General features: G+C 36.7%; 1 protein-coding gene across 1 annotated transcript in view; it reads left to right on the forward strand.

Annotated features, from left to right (window-relative positions):
* Positions 1-16,637, forward strand: part of LOC134662339 (DENN domain-containing protein 5B) — a 65,099-nt gene that overhangs the window by 15,540 nt on the left and 32,922 nt on the right. Inside the window, exons 10-12 of the mRNA XM_063518529.1 lie at positions 1,421-1,570; positions 1,784-1,965; positions 9,011-9,222. Coding sequence (XP_063374599.1) covers positions 1,421-1,570; positions 1,784-1,965; positions 9,011-9,222 — 544 coding nt within the window. The remainder of the gene's footprint in view (positions 1-1,420; positions 1,571-1,783; positions 1,966-9,010; positions 9,223-16,637) is intronic.

Raw genomic sequence — 16,637 nt, forward strand, 5'->3', positions numbered from 1 at the left:
GAACACACTTAGAGTATGTCTGTTCTATAAGATTAAGTTTTTAAAATAGTCTGGCTCATTTGCCAGCAGCAGAAGTTGCTAAGCGGGCGAGGTGTTCAAAATGATCTTGGCGCGACTTTATTGTTAAGAGAATAAAATCGGGTCAAGGTAATTTTGAACACCTGGCCAGCTTAGCAACTTCTGCTGCTGACTGCTTGTTTAGGTAAAAGATTTTTAAAGGAAGTTGCGTCCAACTTCCTTAAAAAAAATTCTAACCTACATCCTACATGATTCAGTCAAGTTATGTTCCAATTTGTGGGAAACACAAATTAATTAATTCCGTTTTTAGGGTTCCGTACCCAAAGGGTAAAAACGGGACGGGACTAAGACTCCTCTGTCCGTCCGTCCGTCCGTCCGTCTGTCACCAGGCTGTATCTCACGAAACGTGATAGCTAGACAGTTGAAATTTTCACAGATGATGTATTTCTGTTGCCGCTATAACAACAAATACTAAAAACAGAATAAAATAAAGCTTTAAGTGGGGCTCCCATACAACAAACGTGATTTTTGACCGAAGTTAAGCACACGGGCGGGGTCAGTACTTGGATGGGTGACCGTTTCTTTGCTTGTTTTTTTTTGCTTGTTTTGCTCTATTTTTTGTTGATGGTGCGGAACCCTTCGTGCGCGAGTCTGACTCGCACTTGACCGGTTTTTAAAATTAATGTGGTACTTATGATACCTTTGCATTAGGCACGCACACTAGCGTCGCCAGCCCTCCTGACATAACCCCCTTTAGCATGTGATGTCCCGGTTGACGGATTTATTTTTATAATTTTTGAGCAAAATATTAGAGTTAAGAAAAATGTGTCATTGAAAGAAATAATCCTTAATAAATTTTGAACTAAAAAGGTTCTATGAACTTTTTGGTAAGATTCATCATTTTCTTTTAATATCTCCTTGAGGTAGGAGAACCGAACATCCATAAATATACTTGGTCAACCAGATCTTGACAGTAGAAAAAGGCGGCAAATTTGAAAATTGTAGGCGCGAAGGGATATCGTCCCATAGAAAATTTGAATTTCGCGCCTTTTTTTACTGACAAGATTTGGTTGATCAGCTATAAGTCTCGTTTTAAATACCTATATATCTGGGTCAACCAAATCTTGTCAGTAAATAAAAACAAAAAAAACTATACTCATCCTTTTCTTTTGGGTGCTAGTACTAGTGTAAGACAAAGATAGTATGATTCTCTCTGTCTATGTTTGAAATCAAACAGACCTTTGACACACTATATTGAATCCAATCACAATGTCCGTAAAGGCTAAGCGGGCCATACACGTTTAAAGGGTTTCCTGTTTCCTTATAGGCGGTCTTCGTCGCAAGCATTCATTGAACGACGTGCTAGAGATACACGTTTAAAGGGTACCCTATTTCCTTATAGGCGGTCTTCGTCGCAAGCATTCATTGAACGACGTGCTAGAGTGGGACGAGAGTAGGCCGCTGAACGCGTCCCCGCCCGGCTCGCCGACGCGCCGCGCGCCGCGCCGCCTCGACGCGCTGCAGCGCATCGTCGACATCGTGAAGCGGACGGGTGAGTGCAGCCGTCTCTGTCGCGCGTACTGGAGGGCATAGTGTTAGAGTGTGACGGTAGTCTGCGGGCCCGTCGCTGCAGCGCATCGTCGACATCGTGAAGCGGACGGGTGAGTGTAGCCGTCTCTGTCGCACTCCTTGCATTTTATGGTTTCTTGCTTCGTGCGACTCTAAACTCTAAAGGCAAGGATTTTAAGTTGAGTTTTGTTTCCAGGCGTAAACATAGAGCAAGTGGACTTGGACAGCGTGATGCCGGCGCCGCAGCGGGGGCCGCTCAGCGACGAGGAGCAGTACCAGGAGGACTCGCGCACCAACGGCGCCGTGCGCGAGTGCTTCCTCAACAGATTCGTGAACATGTTCCTCGCGTACGACAACTTCATCATCCAGCCCGACCAGGTACAGCCGACACACACACACACACACACACACACACACACACACACTTGGGACCACAACGTGAGGCCGGTGCTGAAGCGGGGGCCACTCAACGACGAGCAACAGTATACATTAGATAAAGATAAAAGATAGTTTATTCAAGTAGGCATAATTACAATGCGCTTATGAACGTCAAATAAAGCTAGGTAGACCGGCTCCAACCCTACACCTCTGCCCCGAGAAGATTTAAATCCCCCCTCAATTGGAGGAGGGTATCCCAATATGGGACCGGCAACAAACTCGGCGGGAATTACGATAAGGGCCAGTAGCAATAGGGATGTTGACACATGTTGAATTTTATAACAAAATCTAGTAAAATAGATAGCAAACGAGCAATTTATCACAATAATGTGGATATTAAAATAAAATATTGAAAAATTACAAAAATGCAGGACCTGAAAGTTTCAAAATTTAAGTTTTTTTTTAACTTCCAAAAACGATAAAAGTAAGGGTACCATTCGATTCCTTACATTTCACCAAAAAAAAATGTATAGCATACATAAACGCAATATTTCACAGACAAAAACGCAATTTTCTTGTTTTGTCCATACTACAACGTGGGCGATGACGTCACGGCCTCTGGCCGTTTTGTATAGGGCGTTTCGCGAGTGAAGTGCGACTGTCGGACTTTGACTACAATTTCTGACTTTTGTGTTACTTTAATGCAATGGGTCCCATATAGACATTTGATCCTAAAAACAAACCCGATCGATTGATACCATAAAAAAAAATTAGTCATGTAGCCTATTAACAGACTCATCAACGTCACGCAGCCGAGATGCATGAAACTAAAATTAAATTTGGCGAACGCTTTACCGGCGAGAGACGGTTTGGTGCAACCGACCTTAAGTAGGATACTTAAAATAATAATTTACCTATATTGTAATATTAAAACAATGTTGTATTCCCATTTGTTCCGCGAGGACCGCCGCCATACACGAGGCAGGGACAAATGGGAATGGGAATGATTTATATGAGAACACCTACTCCCATCTGTCTACCGCCAACAAATGGGAATACACCGTAATAGCGGTGTTAAGAGGCCGGTATCGATTTTAGGCGCAAAAATGTAAAATTGATAGATTTAGTCGATGAAATTGTACACCTTCTGTTACGTAATAGAAATAAGAAGTACTGGTATATATTAGCACGTCTTCTTATCTTGCATTTGTACAGATCATTTTTTTGAAAACTGACTCACTAAATTAGTAATGATTTTTTTTCTGATGGACGTTTAGGTAAACGCGCGTAAAGCACTGATTTAGTCGATCTTATTTGTAAATTCCGTAAAGTTTGGACTGCTAAAAATGGTAATTATTTATTACACATATCCTATACTCCAACTTGCATAGACTACATTTTTGTTATATGATATTGAACAAGAGTAAATGAAAGTTGGACGAAATCAATTTTCACCAGAAATTACTTCATAACAAGTGAAATTTTTTCGTGAAAATCGACTAAATTTCAACGTAATTTTGATACTTAAACAATCTACAACATTTCCTAAAACTGTTCTTATACATAATTTTTTATAATTTATAACTATAATTTTTTGATGAATTTTTAAAAACTGCCCCTTCTCGTCATATATTGCCGGTGACGCACGCTCGGGACCTTATTATTAAAAGGCAAGATGAGAAGACGTGTCAATAGAAACCAATACTTGTTATTTAGATATTAAGGGCCTACTGCAGCCGCGTCTGGCGCTTCGTAAACCACGCCCGCTAGTTCTTCCCTCCCCGCTAACACGCACACATGGAAACGCTTCGCGCCGCACGTGAAGTTTGTGTGACCTTTTAGCACCATCTAACGTTACAGAAGTTAACTACCATTATACGCGGTCGCTGCGGTCGGCCATAAACTTAAATTCGGAAAAAATTGAAACAGATGGCGTTGTTACTTGTTCATAATAGCAAACAATAAAATAATTAATTAATAAACCTGAATATTTATTGTTGTTTTGGAAGATGTTAACAGCATAGAAGCAGCAGCGTATATAGCATATAAGTTAAGAGTATTGATAATAAGAAAATAGCACAAGAACAGAAAAGAGATTATTTTTGATAAAATATGATGAAAAGTGATTTACTTGATTACGCTCACCTGACTTTGCGGTCACTAAATGCAAATTTCAACCTTATTGTTATGGGGTTACAATACCCCTGGGGTTGCAGGCGTCCATAGTCGTTATTATTATAAATGCTTTGGTTGAAATGCTTTTTAACACTCGAATTTTTCATAGGTACAGTCACCTGCAATAATATGTTACTCTTCGACGGCCGCAAAAATATGTGACACGCTCTTATGGCTCTACAAATAAGATCTAACATGATCTACCGCAAAACGGCCTTCGGTGTGTAACATATTATTGCAGCTGACTGTACTCGTATTCATTGTTGTATAGGTAGGTATTAATATCTTTTATCCGATCGATTTGCATTTATTTGAAATAAATCACAGTGTTTAGTAATTATATGTTTTATTGAATAAGAGATTATTTAGGTATGTAAGGAATACAGGGTGCCTTTTTGAAACACTCATTTTTAGGGTTCCGTAGCCAAATGGCAAAAAACGGAACCCTTATAGATTCGTCATGTCTGTCTGTCTGTCTGTCTGTCCGTCTGTCCGTCCGTATGTCACAGCCACTTTTTTCCGAAACTATAAGAACTATACTGTTGAAACTTGGTAAGTAGATGTATTCTGTGAACCGCATTAAGATTTTCACACAAAAATAGAAAAAAAAAAATTTTTTTGGGGGTTCCCCATACTTAGAACTGAAACTCAAAAAATGTTTTTTCATCAAACCCATACGTGTGGGGTATCTATGGATAGGTCTTCAAAAATGATATTGAGGTTTCCTACATAATTTTTTTCTAAACTGAATAGTTTGCGCGAGAGACACTTCCAAAGTGGTAAAATGTGTGTCCCCCCCCTGTAACTTCTAAAATAAGAGAATGATAAAACTAAAAAAAAATATATGATGTACATTACCATGCAAACTTCCACCGAAAATTGGTTTGAACAAGATCTAGTAAGTAGTTGTTTTTTAATACGTCATAAATCCCCTAAATACGGAACCCTTCATGGGCGAGTCCCACTCGCACTTGGCCGCTTTTTCTGGATAATTTTGAATTTCAATTGTCAGGGGTGCCTACATTATTTTTTAATACATTTTACAACGACAACAAACAAAAGTTCAAATTCGCCGTATTTTTATTACCCGGGTCGATCGCAACAAAATAGAAAATCATGTTTTTCAAATCTAAGCGTTATTGTAATTTATCTCAAATAACCAAAAAGTCAATCTGACTAGAACTTAAAAACGAACTGAATTATTTTAATATGTCGATTTTTCTTGGTGACCCAGGAGAATTTTTTTTTGTATCCCATACAAAAAGAGCGTATCCCAATCGCGTATCGGTTTTGGTTTTTACTTATAAGTGTGAAAAATATATTCTACCATATACGAAGGATGTGTGTTTTTTCATGTTTTATGTGTCTTTTTGTACAATAAAGTGTTTTACTGCTACTAATATATCATTTTAACGATTAACTAAAATGGTATTTACATCTAATTTAACTGGTAAATTATTAAAGTCCGCTAAAATTAATATATACCTATTCAAAAAAATATTTGTTAATATGTCCCAAAATCATGGCTCATTTTTTAAGTCTCCTGACTTACCAAACATATCGCAACGAAGGCAAGGGCACAACGCGGCATCGTGAACCTAATAACGTAACGTTTCAGTTACTTTTTTAGTCGCCGACCATTTTATCCGGGGTACGAAAAGAGGTATTAGATCTATCCTGGGTCTAATATGTTATAAAAACATAGTTTTTTGAAAAATGTGGAACATTTAAGTTACCAGAAGAAAAGCATTTGTGCTATTTTATACAGTGTGGAAAAAGTAGGTTCGATTCCCGGGCGCGACTAAGCGAATTTAAAAAAAACAACGTGTTGCATTCCGGGAGTGCCGACAGAAGTGAAAACTCAATGACTAGTCCAAAATGTCTGCAGCACTATGTATAATTGACCCATCCTCCTTTCTATTGAAAACTTTTGGTTCCGAAATTGCTGGTCAGTGAGCTTGTTTAAAATTCGAAATTCAAATTTATAGCGTTAATTGTTTAAAATTCGAATAGAAATTGTAAAGTTACCAGTACTAGAGTTCACTTTTATTAGCGATTTCATCAAGATGTAGCTTTATTGAATTATATTTGAGTGATATAAAGTTATAATACTGTGAGATCCTCGTATTTCAGCCCGTACAAGATTATAACCTTTTTCATGTAATGTCATTGAGTTTTTCTTGATTGATTTAAATGCCATCTAAACCTTACGGTCACATGATCGCCTTACGCTGTCTCGAGTTTATCATTTTTTCCCCACCTCAAAAAGTGCCTAGCGCCGCTAAAGAAGTTTTCACTTCAAAAATCTTTGAATGCAGTTGTTTCTTTAAAAACAATAATGTTTCATTTAAGTAAAATGAGCAAACTTAAGGTTTTAAGGCACTTTCCCTCCAGAGCCCATAATTTTTTTCCACCCGGTAGTAGACAACAATTTTTTTCGACTAAATGAAGTTTTATTAGATAAATCGTTGATCACATGGTTCGTTTCACACATCACATCAAATCGTTTGTCATCACAATCAAAATTTGTCAAACGTAATGAAATTTATGCCAAAAAAACATAAATAAAACATATAAATTCAACACATTTTTTTAATAAAAATCTTTCTCGATGATATAAAAAAGAACATCGACAAATTATGTTCAAAGAATTAATATCAAAACAGATGTCATAATTAGGATTGGCTACTTTAAGAAAGGGACAGAGAGATTTAATCCTCTCGCTCTGCACGTTTTTCTCATTCCTCCTTGTCAAGCCAAAATAAACTATAAAATGATAGTAACACAGTACATTGTAATATTCACTTTTTCCACGGTATCATGTCATTGTAAATTACTTATGTGAAATTGTAGTGGCGTGCGACTTTCAAACCGGAGGTCACGGGTTCGAACCCCGGCCCGTGCAAGTGAGTTTTTGTAAGTAGGGACCTTTTTTAGTGGTACTTAAATATAATAACTTTTCGTATTATTGAAATAAAATATTTTATTCAAACAAACTTAATAATATAATAATTAAAACGAATAATATCAATTAGTTTTCAATATTTATTCAATTATTTTAAATTATTTGAGCATGAAACATACTAGATTTATTTTTATCATTACAATAGAAAAAAAGCAAAAAATATATTCTTATAGATATTTTATTTTCAAACAAAAATAAAGCAAAAAGTTACGGTTAGATTCTGATGGCTAAATACCAAACAGCTACCGATACATTTCAATATCTGTCGAAATTTCCTAACCCGTTGTAACTGACGAAGAGTATAGAGTTCGACGTAGCATGACGTAGCTAAGCAAACACGCACACATGCGTAACGTATAGGCCTGTAAGAAGGCACCATCATAGGTTTACCTCCGATTCCGTTACTACTCAATGGAGTTACGACTCAACGTTTATTGGATATTAAAATTTTACGTAATTCGGAGCGCTGCGCGAAGTGACATAGGTCTTACCTCTTTGAGGCACGACGGCCATCTAACATTACTGGCATAAATGATGCATTTATGACTTTGACGCATGACAGAAAGAGAAACCGAACTGCGTAAAATGGGCGTTTGCTGTTGAATTCATAAAATCAAAAATCGATAATAAATCCATCGGTAAAGGATAATAAGTTGATATTTAGTTCTTTGAAAGTTAAGACGAGATGAAAACCTTTGCTGTAAGGTGGATTGTGCTGGATATGGATGTGTTTTCTAGTTGCACGAAGCTAAAACCGAAAAATGAACACGTAAGTTTGGATTTATTTTCTATCGAGAAAATTTTAAGCATTCGTGTTTCAACTACTACGAAATCTCTTATCATATAGTCAAGAAACATATATCCGAAAATCACTACTGTTTGTTTCCGGGGCTAGCCACTGCCACCTTTCTAAGATCCTGTTATTTTTCGATGCACGGCCTTAAGTAACAAAAGGAGTACAATTTCAACGACTAAATCTATCAATTTTACATTTTGGCTCTAAAGCTTTGGATTCCTCCGAAAACGGTGCCGTCATATGACGGCCGTCATATAGCGGCCGCAAAAGACGGCCGTCTTTACGGTGGCGTCATGTGGAAAGTACCACGGCGTCATAACACACCGTCATCCACCAAGGTCAAAGCGGCAAATTTGAAAAATGTAGTTGCGATGGGATAACGTCCCATAGAAAATTTGAATTTCGCGCCTTTTCCTACTGACAAGATTTGCTTTATCATCTATAACTTACGTGGAGGATGAAATATCATCAGAAGATGAAAATAATCGTAGTACGGAATCATTTATTCAAATCTCATGTCATTTATTCAAAATGGCGTCACCGCTATCTAATAAAACGTTCACGAAACTATCGACACCGTCATGACGGCCGTCATCTTACGTTACGTTGACAATCAACGTAACGTAACGCCGTCTAGGAAACCGCGCCATCTCGTTTACATAGACAACGTTCTAGTGACGTCAGTCAACGCTATATAGCGGCCGTAATATGACGGCACCGTTTTCGGAGGAATCCAAAGCCTAAAATCGTTAAAGCTTTGGATTCCTCCGAAAACGGTGCCGTCATATTACGGCCGCTATATAGCGTTGACTGACTGTACGATTATTTTCCTCTTCTGATGATATTTCATCCTCCAAGTAAATTATAGATGATCAAGCAAATCTTGTCAGTAGGAAAAGGCGCGAAATTCAAATTTTCTATGGGACGTTATCCCATCGCGCCTACATTTTTCAAATTTGCCGCTTTGACCTTGGTGGATGACGGTGTGTTATGACGCCGTGGTACTTTCCACATGTCGCCACCGTAAAGACGGCCGTCTTTTGCGGCCGCTATATGACGGCACCGTTTTCGGAGGAATCCAAAGCTTAACGGAGCCTTAAATATTTCAGGATCGCGACGCGTGGCTGTCGACTAGAGAGTCCATGGTGAGCTTCGACAAGGCGTCGTTCCTGTCCGAGCAGCCGCAGCGGCACCGGCCCTTCCTGTCGCGCTTCCTCGACACGCAGATGTTTGCCACCTTCATCGACAACAAGATCATGGCCGGCTGGGGCGAGTGCGACGCCAATCTGCGGGCGTTCGACCATCGCGTCGCCATTACCAGGTTAGTTATAACAAGATCATGGCCGGCTGGGGCGAGTGCGACGCCAATCTGCGGGCGTTCGACCATCGCGTCGCCATTACCAGGTTAGTTATAACAAGTTATAGCCATACCCCGCAACGGAGCTAGCAAAACCGTAGCATATGACAGTTTTGTGTCAGGGTTGGCGATTCTGATGAACCATTTTGCTTTAACTTTATTGTATGTAAGATTAATAAAATTGATCGAGAACCTTGTTGACCCTCTTCCGATATAACCCGGTTTAATTTAGTGTCAAAATAATATAAATTAACAGGTCAATGTCAATATTAGATGCGTTTCAATGTATCTGTTATTTTGTTTATAAAATCACGTTTTTTTACGCATTTCTTTCAAATATTAACATGGAATTTTCACTGCTTGAAAATATTGGTGTGTTTGAAAACAAAGAAAAAATATTTTTTGTACTTTAGTTTATGCGTAGTAGTGATAACCCTGACGTACAACTGCTACAGATTTGCTAGCTCGGTTGCGAGGTATGGTTATAGCATCTTTAGTGTTAAGTACAGGGTGGCCAACTTAGAGGTATACAACTTTTTTTTTGCCGCCATTTTATTTTGGCGGTAAATATGACAGTTATTGCATGAAAATTAGTTTGTGTAGATACGGCAAATTTATTATGGAGCGTTTTACGACGGAACAACGTGTTTTAATCATTAAAAACAATAGAAACATTAAAAATAACGTTTCCCGGTCGATTAATTCCGAGAAACGGTGACATTGACTGGCCCCCGAGATCGCCTGATTTAACAGCTCCTGACTTTTTTCTGTGGGGCTATCTAAAGGGACGTGTCTATGCTAATAGGCCAACGAACCTTCAGCAATTAAAATAAAATATTCGAAACACTGTCGCTGAGATAACGCCAGAAATGTGTGAAAAAGTGATGAAAAACGCGATGAAAAGGGTTCGCATCTGCCATGCTGCTAGAAGTGGACATTGTCTGACATTATTTTCCATGTGTAATTGCTGACCCTACATATTATATTTAACAAGGAATACTTAATATTTTTTAAGTTATATAGAATAAAATTTTAAAAATAAAGTGTATACCTCTTATTTGGCCACCCTGTATAAAGGCTAAAACAGAATCACACGCTCCGACGTCGTTTCGTGGCACGGTGCGATGTCGTGTCGTGGAAATAATTTCGATTGCGACAGTTTTGGTGAATCGATCTACGAACAATTAGGACCTGAAGTACGCCTTAAGGCTCCGTTAACGATTTTAGAGCCAAAATGTAAAATTGATAGATTTCGTTGTTGAAATTGTACTCCTTTTGTTACGTAATATCTAAATAACAAGTATTGGTTTCTATTAACACGTCTTCTCATCTTGCCTTTTAATAATAAGGTACCGCGCGTGCGTCACCGGCAATATATGACGAGAAGGGACAGTTTTTAAAAATTCGTCAAGAAATTATAGTTATAAATTATAAAAAAATGATGTACAAGAACAGTTTCAGGAAATGTTGTAGATTGTTTAAGTATCAAAATTACGTTGAAATTAAGTCGATTTTCACGAAAAATGTTTACTTGTTTTGAAGTAATTTTTGGTGAAAATTGATTTCGTCTAACTTTCATTTACTCATGTTCAATATCATATAACAAAAATGTAGTCTATGCAAGTTGGAGTACAGGATATGTGTAATACAAAATTACCATTTTTAGCAGTCCAAACTTTACGAAATTTACAAATAAGTTCGACTAAATCAGTGCTTTACGCGCGTTTACCTAAACGCCCATCAGAAAAAAATCTTTACTAATTTAGTGAGTCAGTTTTCAAACAAATGATCTGTACAAATGCAAGATAAGATGACGTGCTAATAGATACCAGTACTTGTTATTTCTATTACGTAACAAAGGGTGCACAATTTCATTGACTAAATCTATCAATTTTACATTTTTGCGACTAAAATCGATAATATATAAGGCCTCTTAAGATCACGACGCTATGATAATTTATTTTAACTAACTGCTTTACTAAATAATTGCACGATATTGTTTGTTGTCATGGGGCTATATCGAAATGTTCATCCACAGCCAACTGGGTACTATAACGTCTAAAGTAAGGACGCTAAGCACAAAGAATTTCTTATATTTACTCGCCTGTTCCTATCTCTATCGCACGTGCGTAATCTGCTGTAATATTGCTGTCCCGCCCATGTTGCTAGCGGTCAATGCCACTGTGCGAGCAATGCGAGCGGGACAGGAAAGAACAGGCAGGTCAATGTACGATTTCTTCTTGTGCTTAGCGTTCATACTTTAGTACATTTGTCATGACTTATTAAATAAATGCACTTTCGATGAGTTTTGAACGTTCTAACCGATTTTTGACAATTGTTGCGTACAATCGTCATTAGATTCTATCAAAGCGGCCATGGTGTTCACAAATATCTGAATACGGTTTTATTGCCAAGACGTTAAAGTGCATGTTCAGATATTTTTGAGCACGTCGGCCGCCCCGATGTGATTGACGGCGACTGTACCTGCACAGATTGCTCGCTCGCATTTACTAACACATTAATGTCGGCACGAGCCAGTCCGTATATTCAGCTTCGGTCGTAGATAAGACGACGTCAGGGTAGGACCGGCAATGGGAGTGATTAAAAAAATATTTGCAAAAATAGTACATTATTGTCGAGGCTCGGAAGTAGCTACTTGCTGGCTGAGGATTCGTTTTAAACGGACGACCTTGGGAGTCCGTTTAATTGAATCCAAAGCCAGCAAGTAGCCTTCCAGACGAGTTATATATAGTGTTTTTCTCAAAAATGGTGCAAGAAATATAAATATAGTTAATTGAAATATTAGAAACAGAAAAAAGTAAAACCACTGAAAATATTTGAATTGCCGTCTTTTTTTTTATAAAAAAAATAGAAGTGTATTTTTCTGCTGAAAATACGCCAACTTATTTGAGACATCTAAATAGTCGCGGTACCAACATTATAATAATAAGTACCGATCATCTGTTTGGCTGTTTAAGGCCGTGCATCGAAAAATAACAGGATCTTAGAAAGGTGGCAGTGGCTAGCCCCGGAAACAAACAGTAGTGATTTTCGGATATATGTTTCTTGACTATATGATAAGACATTTCGTAGTAGTCGAAACACGAATGCTTAAAATTTTCTCGATAGAAAATAAATCCAAACTTACGTGTTCATTTTTCGGTTTTAGCTTCGTGCAACTAGAAAACACATCCATATCCAGCACAACCCACCTTACAGCAAAGGTTTTCATCTCGTCTTAACTTTCAAAGAACTAAATATTAACTTATTATCCTTTACCGATGGATTTATTATCGATTTTTGATTTTATGAATTCAACAGCAAACGCCCATTTTACGCAGTTCCGTTTCTCTTTCTGTCATGCGTCAAAGTCATAAATGCATCCTTTATGCCAGTAATGTTAGATGGCCGTCGTGCCTCAAAGAGGTAAGACCTATGTCACTTCGCGCAGCGCTCCGAATTACGTAAAATGTTAATATCCAATAAACGTTGAGTCGTAACTCCATTGAGTAGTAACGGAATCGGAGGTAAACCTATGATGGTGCCTTCTTACAGGCCTATACGTTACGCATGTGTGCGTGTTTGCTTAGCTACGTCATGCTACGTCGAAATCTATACCTACTCTTTGTCAGTTACAACGGGTTAGGAAATTTCGACAGATATTGAAATGTATCGGTAGCTGTTTGGTATTTAGCCATCAGAATCTAAGCGTAACTTTTTGCTTTATTTTTGTTTGAAAATAAAATATCTATAAGAATACTTTTTTTCTATTGTAATGATAAAAATAAAACTAGTATGTTTCATGCTCAAATAATTTAAAATAATTGAATAAATATTAAAAACTAATTGATATTACTCGTTTTAATTATTATATTATTAAGTTTGTTTGAATAAAATATTTTATTTCAATAATACGAAAAGTTATTATATTTAAGTACCACTATAAAAGGTCTCTACTTACAAAAACTCACTTGCACGGGCCGGGGTTCGAACCCGTGACCTCCGGTTTGAAAGTCGCACGCCACTACAATTTCACATAAGTAATTTACAATGACATGATACCGTGGAAAAAGTGAATATTACAATGTACTGTGTTACTATCATTTTATAGTTTATTTTGGCTTGACAAGGAGGAATGAGAAAAACGTGCAGAGCGAGAGGATTAAATCTCTCTGTCCCTTTCTTAAAGTAGCCAATCCTAATTATGACATCTGTTTTGATATTAATTCTTTGAACATAATTTGTCGATGTTCTTTTTTATATCATCGAGAAAGATTTTTATTAAAAAAATGTGTTGAATTTATATGTTTTATTTATGTTTTTTTGGCATAAATTTCATTACTTTTGACAAATTTTGATTGTGATGACAAACGATTTGATGTGATGTGTGAAACGAACCATGTGATCAACGATTTATCTAATAAAACTTCATTTAGTCGAAAAAAATAGTTGTCTACTACCGGGTGGAAAAAAATTATGGGCCCTGGAGGGAAAGTGCCTTAAAACCTTAAGTTTGCTCATTTTACTTAAATGAAACATTATTGTTTTTTAAAGAAACAACTGCATTCAAAGATTTTTGAAGTGAAAACTTCTTTAGCGGCGCTAGGCACTTTATGAGGTGGGGAAAAAATGATAAACTCGAGACAGCGTAAGGCGATCATGTGACCGTAAGGTTTAGATGGCATTTAAATCAATAAAGAAAAACTCAATGACATTACATGAAAAAGGTTATAATCTTGTACGGGCTGAAATACGAGGATCTCACAGTATTATAACTTTATATCACTCAAATATAATTCAATAAAGCTACATCTTGATGAAATCGCTAATAAAAGTGAACTCTAGTACTGGTGAATAAAACTCAAAATATCATGACCAAATAAATAAATTATTATAATTAATAAATTTGATTTTCGAATTTTAAACAAGCTCACTGACCAGCAATTTCGGAACCAAAAGTTTTCAATAGAAAGGAGGATGGGTCAATTATACATAGTGCTGCAGACATTTTGGACTAGTCATTGAGTTTTCACTTCTGTCGGCACTCCCGGAATGCAACACGTTGTTTTTTTTTAAATTCGCTTAATCGCGCCCGGGAATCGAACCTACTTTTTCCACACTATTAAAGAACACAAATGCTTTTCTTCTGGTAACTTAAATGTTCTATCTATCTTGGTGATATGTCAATGCAATCAAATAATCTGAAAAAATAATAATAACCCAATTTATGAATTCCGTTCCTTCAGAAAAATGCGAAATGTACGTACAATTTTTAGGGATATCGTACTTTTCCCAGAGACAAATTTAGTTGGCTAAGACACATTTTCACTGATTTGGGGTCTGTACTAAAAATCTAACATAATATGATAAGGACTTAATCGTTTTAAGCTCAAGAGTGAGTTTTCCTAAAGCTTTTTCTAAAAATTATGTCTTTATTAACGTTAGGAGTGCACTGCAGCATGTCAAATGTATGCCAAAATGTCAAGGGAGAGAACAATAAATTAAGTTTAAATTCCACTTCCACTCATCAGCAAAGTGATATAAGTATATCAGCAGTTTAAAGTTATTTTAGATTACAAAATTAGCGCATCAAAAAAATCAAAGTGCATAGAAAAAAAGTCTCCTGAGTCATAATAAAATTGATGTCTCTTGGGTCACCAGAAAAGTCACCAGGGAGAACGATGACCCAAATCACATTTAAAAGAAAATGTAAATTTTGTGTACTACCTACGAACATTTTTCAAAAAACTATGTTTTTATAACATATTAGACCCAGGATAGATCTAATACCTCTTTTCGTACCCCGGATAAAATGGTCGGCGACTAAAAAAGTAACTGAAACGTTACGTTATTAGGTTCACGATGCCGCGTTGTACCCTTGCCTTCGTTGCGATATGTTTGGTAAGTCAGGAGACTTAAAAAATGAGCCATGATTTTGGGACATATTAACAAATATTTTTTTGAATATATATTAATTTTAGCGGACTGTAATAATTTACCAGTTAAATTAGATGTAAATACCTTTTTAGTTAATCGTTAATATGATATATTAGTAGCAGTAAAACACTTTATTGTACAAAAAGACATATAAAACATGAAAAAACACACATCCTTCGTATATGGTAGAATATATTTTTCACACTTATAAGTAAAAACCAAAACCGATACGCGATTGGGATACGCTCTTTTTGTATGGGATAAAAAAAAATTCTCCTGGGTCACCAAGAAAAATCGACATATTAAAATAATTCAGTTCGTTTTTAAGTTCTAGTCAGATTGACTTTTTGGTTATTTGAGATAAATTACAATAACGCTTAGATTTGAAAAACATGATTTTCTATTTTGTTGCGATCGACCCGGGTAATAAAAATACGGCGAATTTGAACTTTTGTTTGTTGTCGTTGTAAAATGTATTAAAAAATAATGTAGGCACCCCTGACAATTGAAATTCAAAATTATCCAGAAAAAGCGGCCAAGTGCGAGTCGGACTCGCCCATGAAGGGTTCCGTATTTAGGGGATTTATGACGTATTAAAAAAAAAACTACTTACTAGATCTTGTTCAAACCAATTTTCGGTGGAAGTTTGCATGGTAATGTACATCATATATTTTTTTTAGTTTTATCATTCTCTTATTTTAGAAGATACAGGGGGGGGGGACACACACATTTTACCACTTTGGAAGTGTCTCTCGCGCAAACTATTCAGTTTAGAAAAAAATTATGTTAGAAACCTCAATATCATTTTTGAAGCCCTATCCATAGATACCCCACACGTATGGGTTTGATGAAAAAAAATTTTTTGAGTTTTTGTAGAGCCATAAGAGCGTGTCACATATTTTTGCGGCCGTCGAAGAGTAACATATTATTGCAGGTGACTGTACCTATGAAAAATTCGAGGGTTAATAAAAAGCATTTCAACCAAAGCATTTATAATAATAACGACCATGGACGCCTGCAACCCCAGGGTTATTGTAACCCCATAACAATAAGGTTGAAATTTGCATTTAGTGACCGCAAAGTCAGGTGAGCGTAATCAAGTAAATCTGTTTTCATCATATTTTATCAAAAATAATCTCTTTTCTGTTCTTGTGCTATTTTCTTATTATCAATACTCTTAACTTATATGCTATATACGCTGCTGCTTCTATGATGTTAACATCTTCCAAAACAACAATAAATATGCAGGTTTATGAATTAATTATTTTATTGTTTGCTATTATGAACAAGTAACAACGCCATCTGTTTCAATTTTTTCCGAATTTAAGTTTCTGGCCGACCGCAGCGACCACGTATAATGGTAGTTAACTTCTGTAACGTTAGATGGTGCTAAAAGGTCACACAAACTTCACGTGCGGCGCGAAGCGTTTCCATGTGTGCGT

This window comes from Cydia amplana, chromosome 3, assembly GCF_948474715.1.
Source record: "Cydia amplana chromosome 3, ilCydAmpl1.1, whole genome shotgun sequence".
In the NCBI taxonomy this organism is placed as follows: Eukaryota; Metazoa; Arthropoda; class Insecta; order Lepidoptera; family Tortricidae; genus Cydia; species Cydia amplana.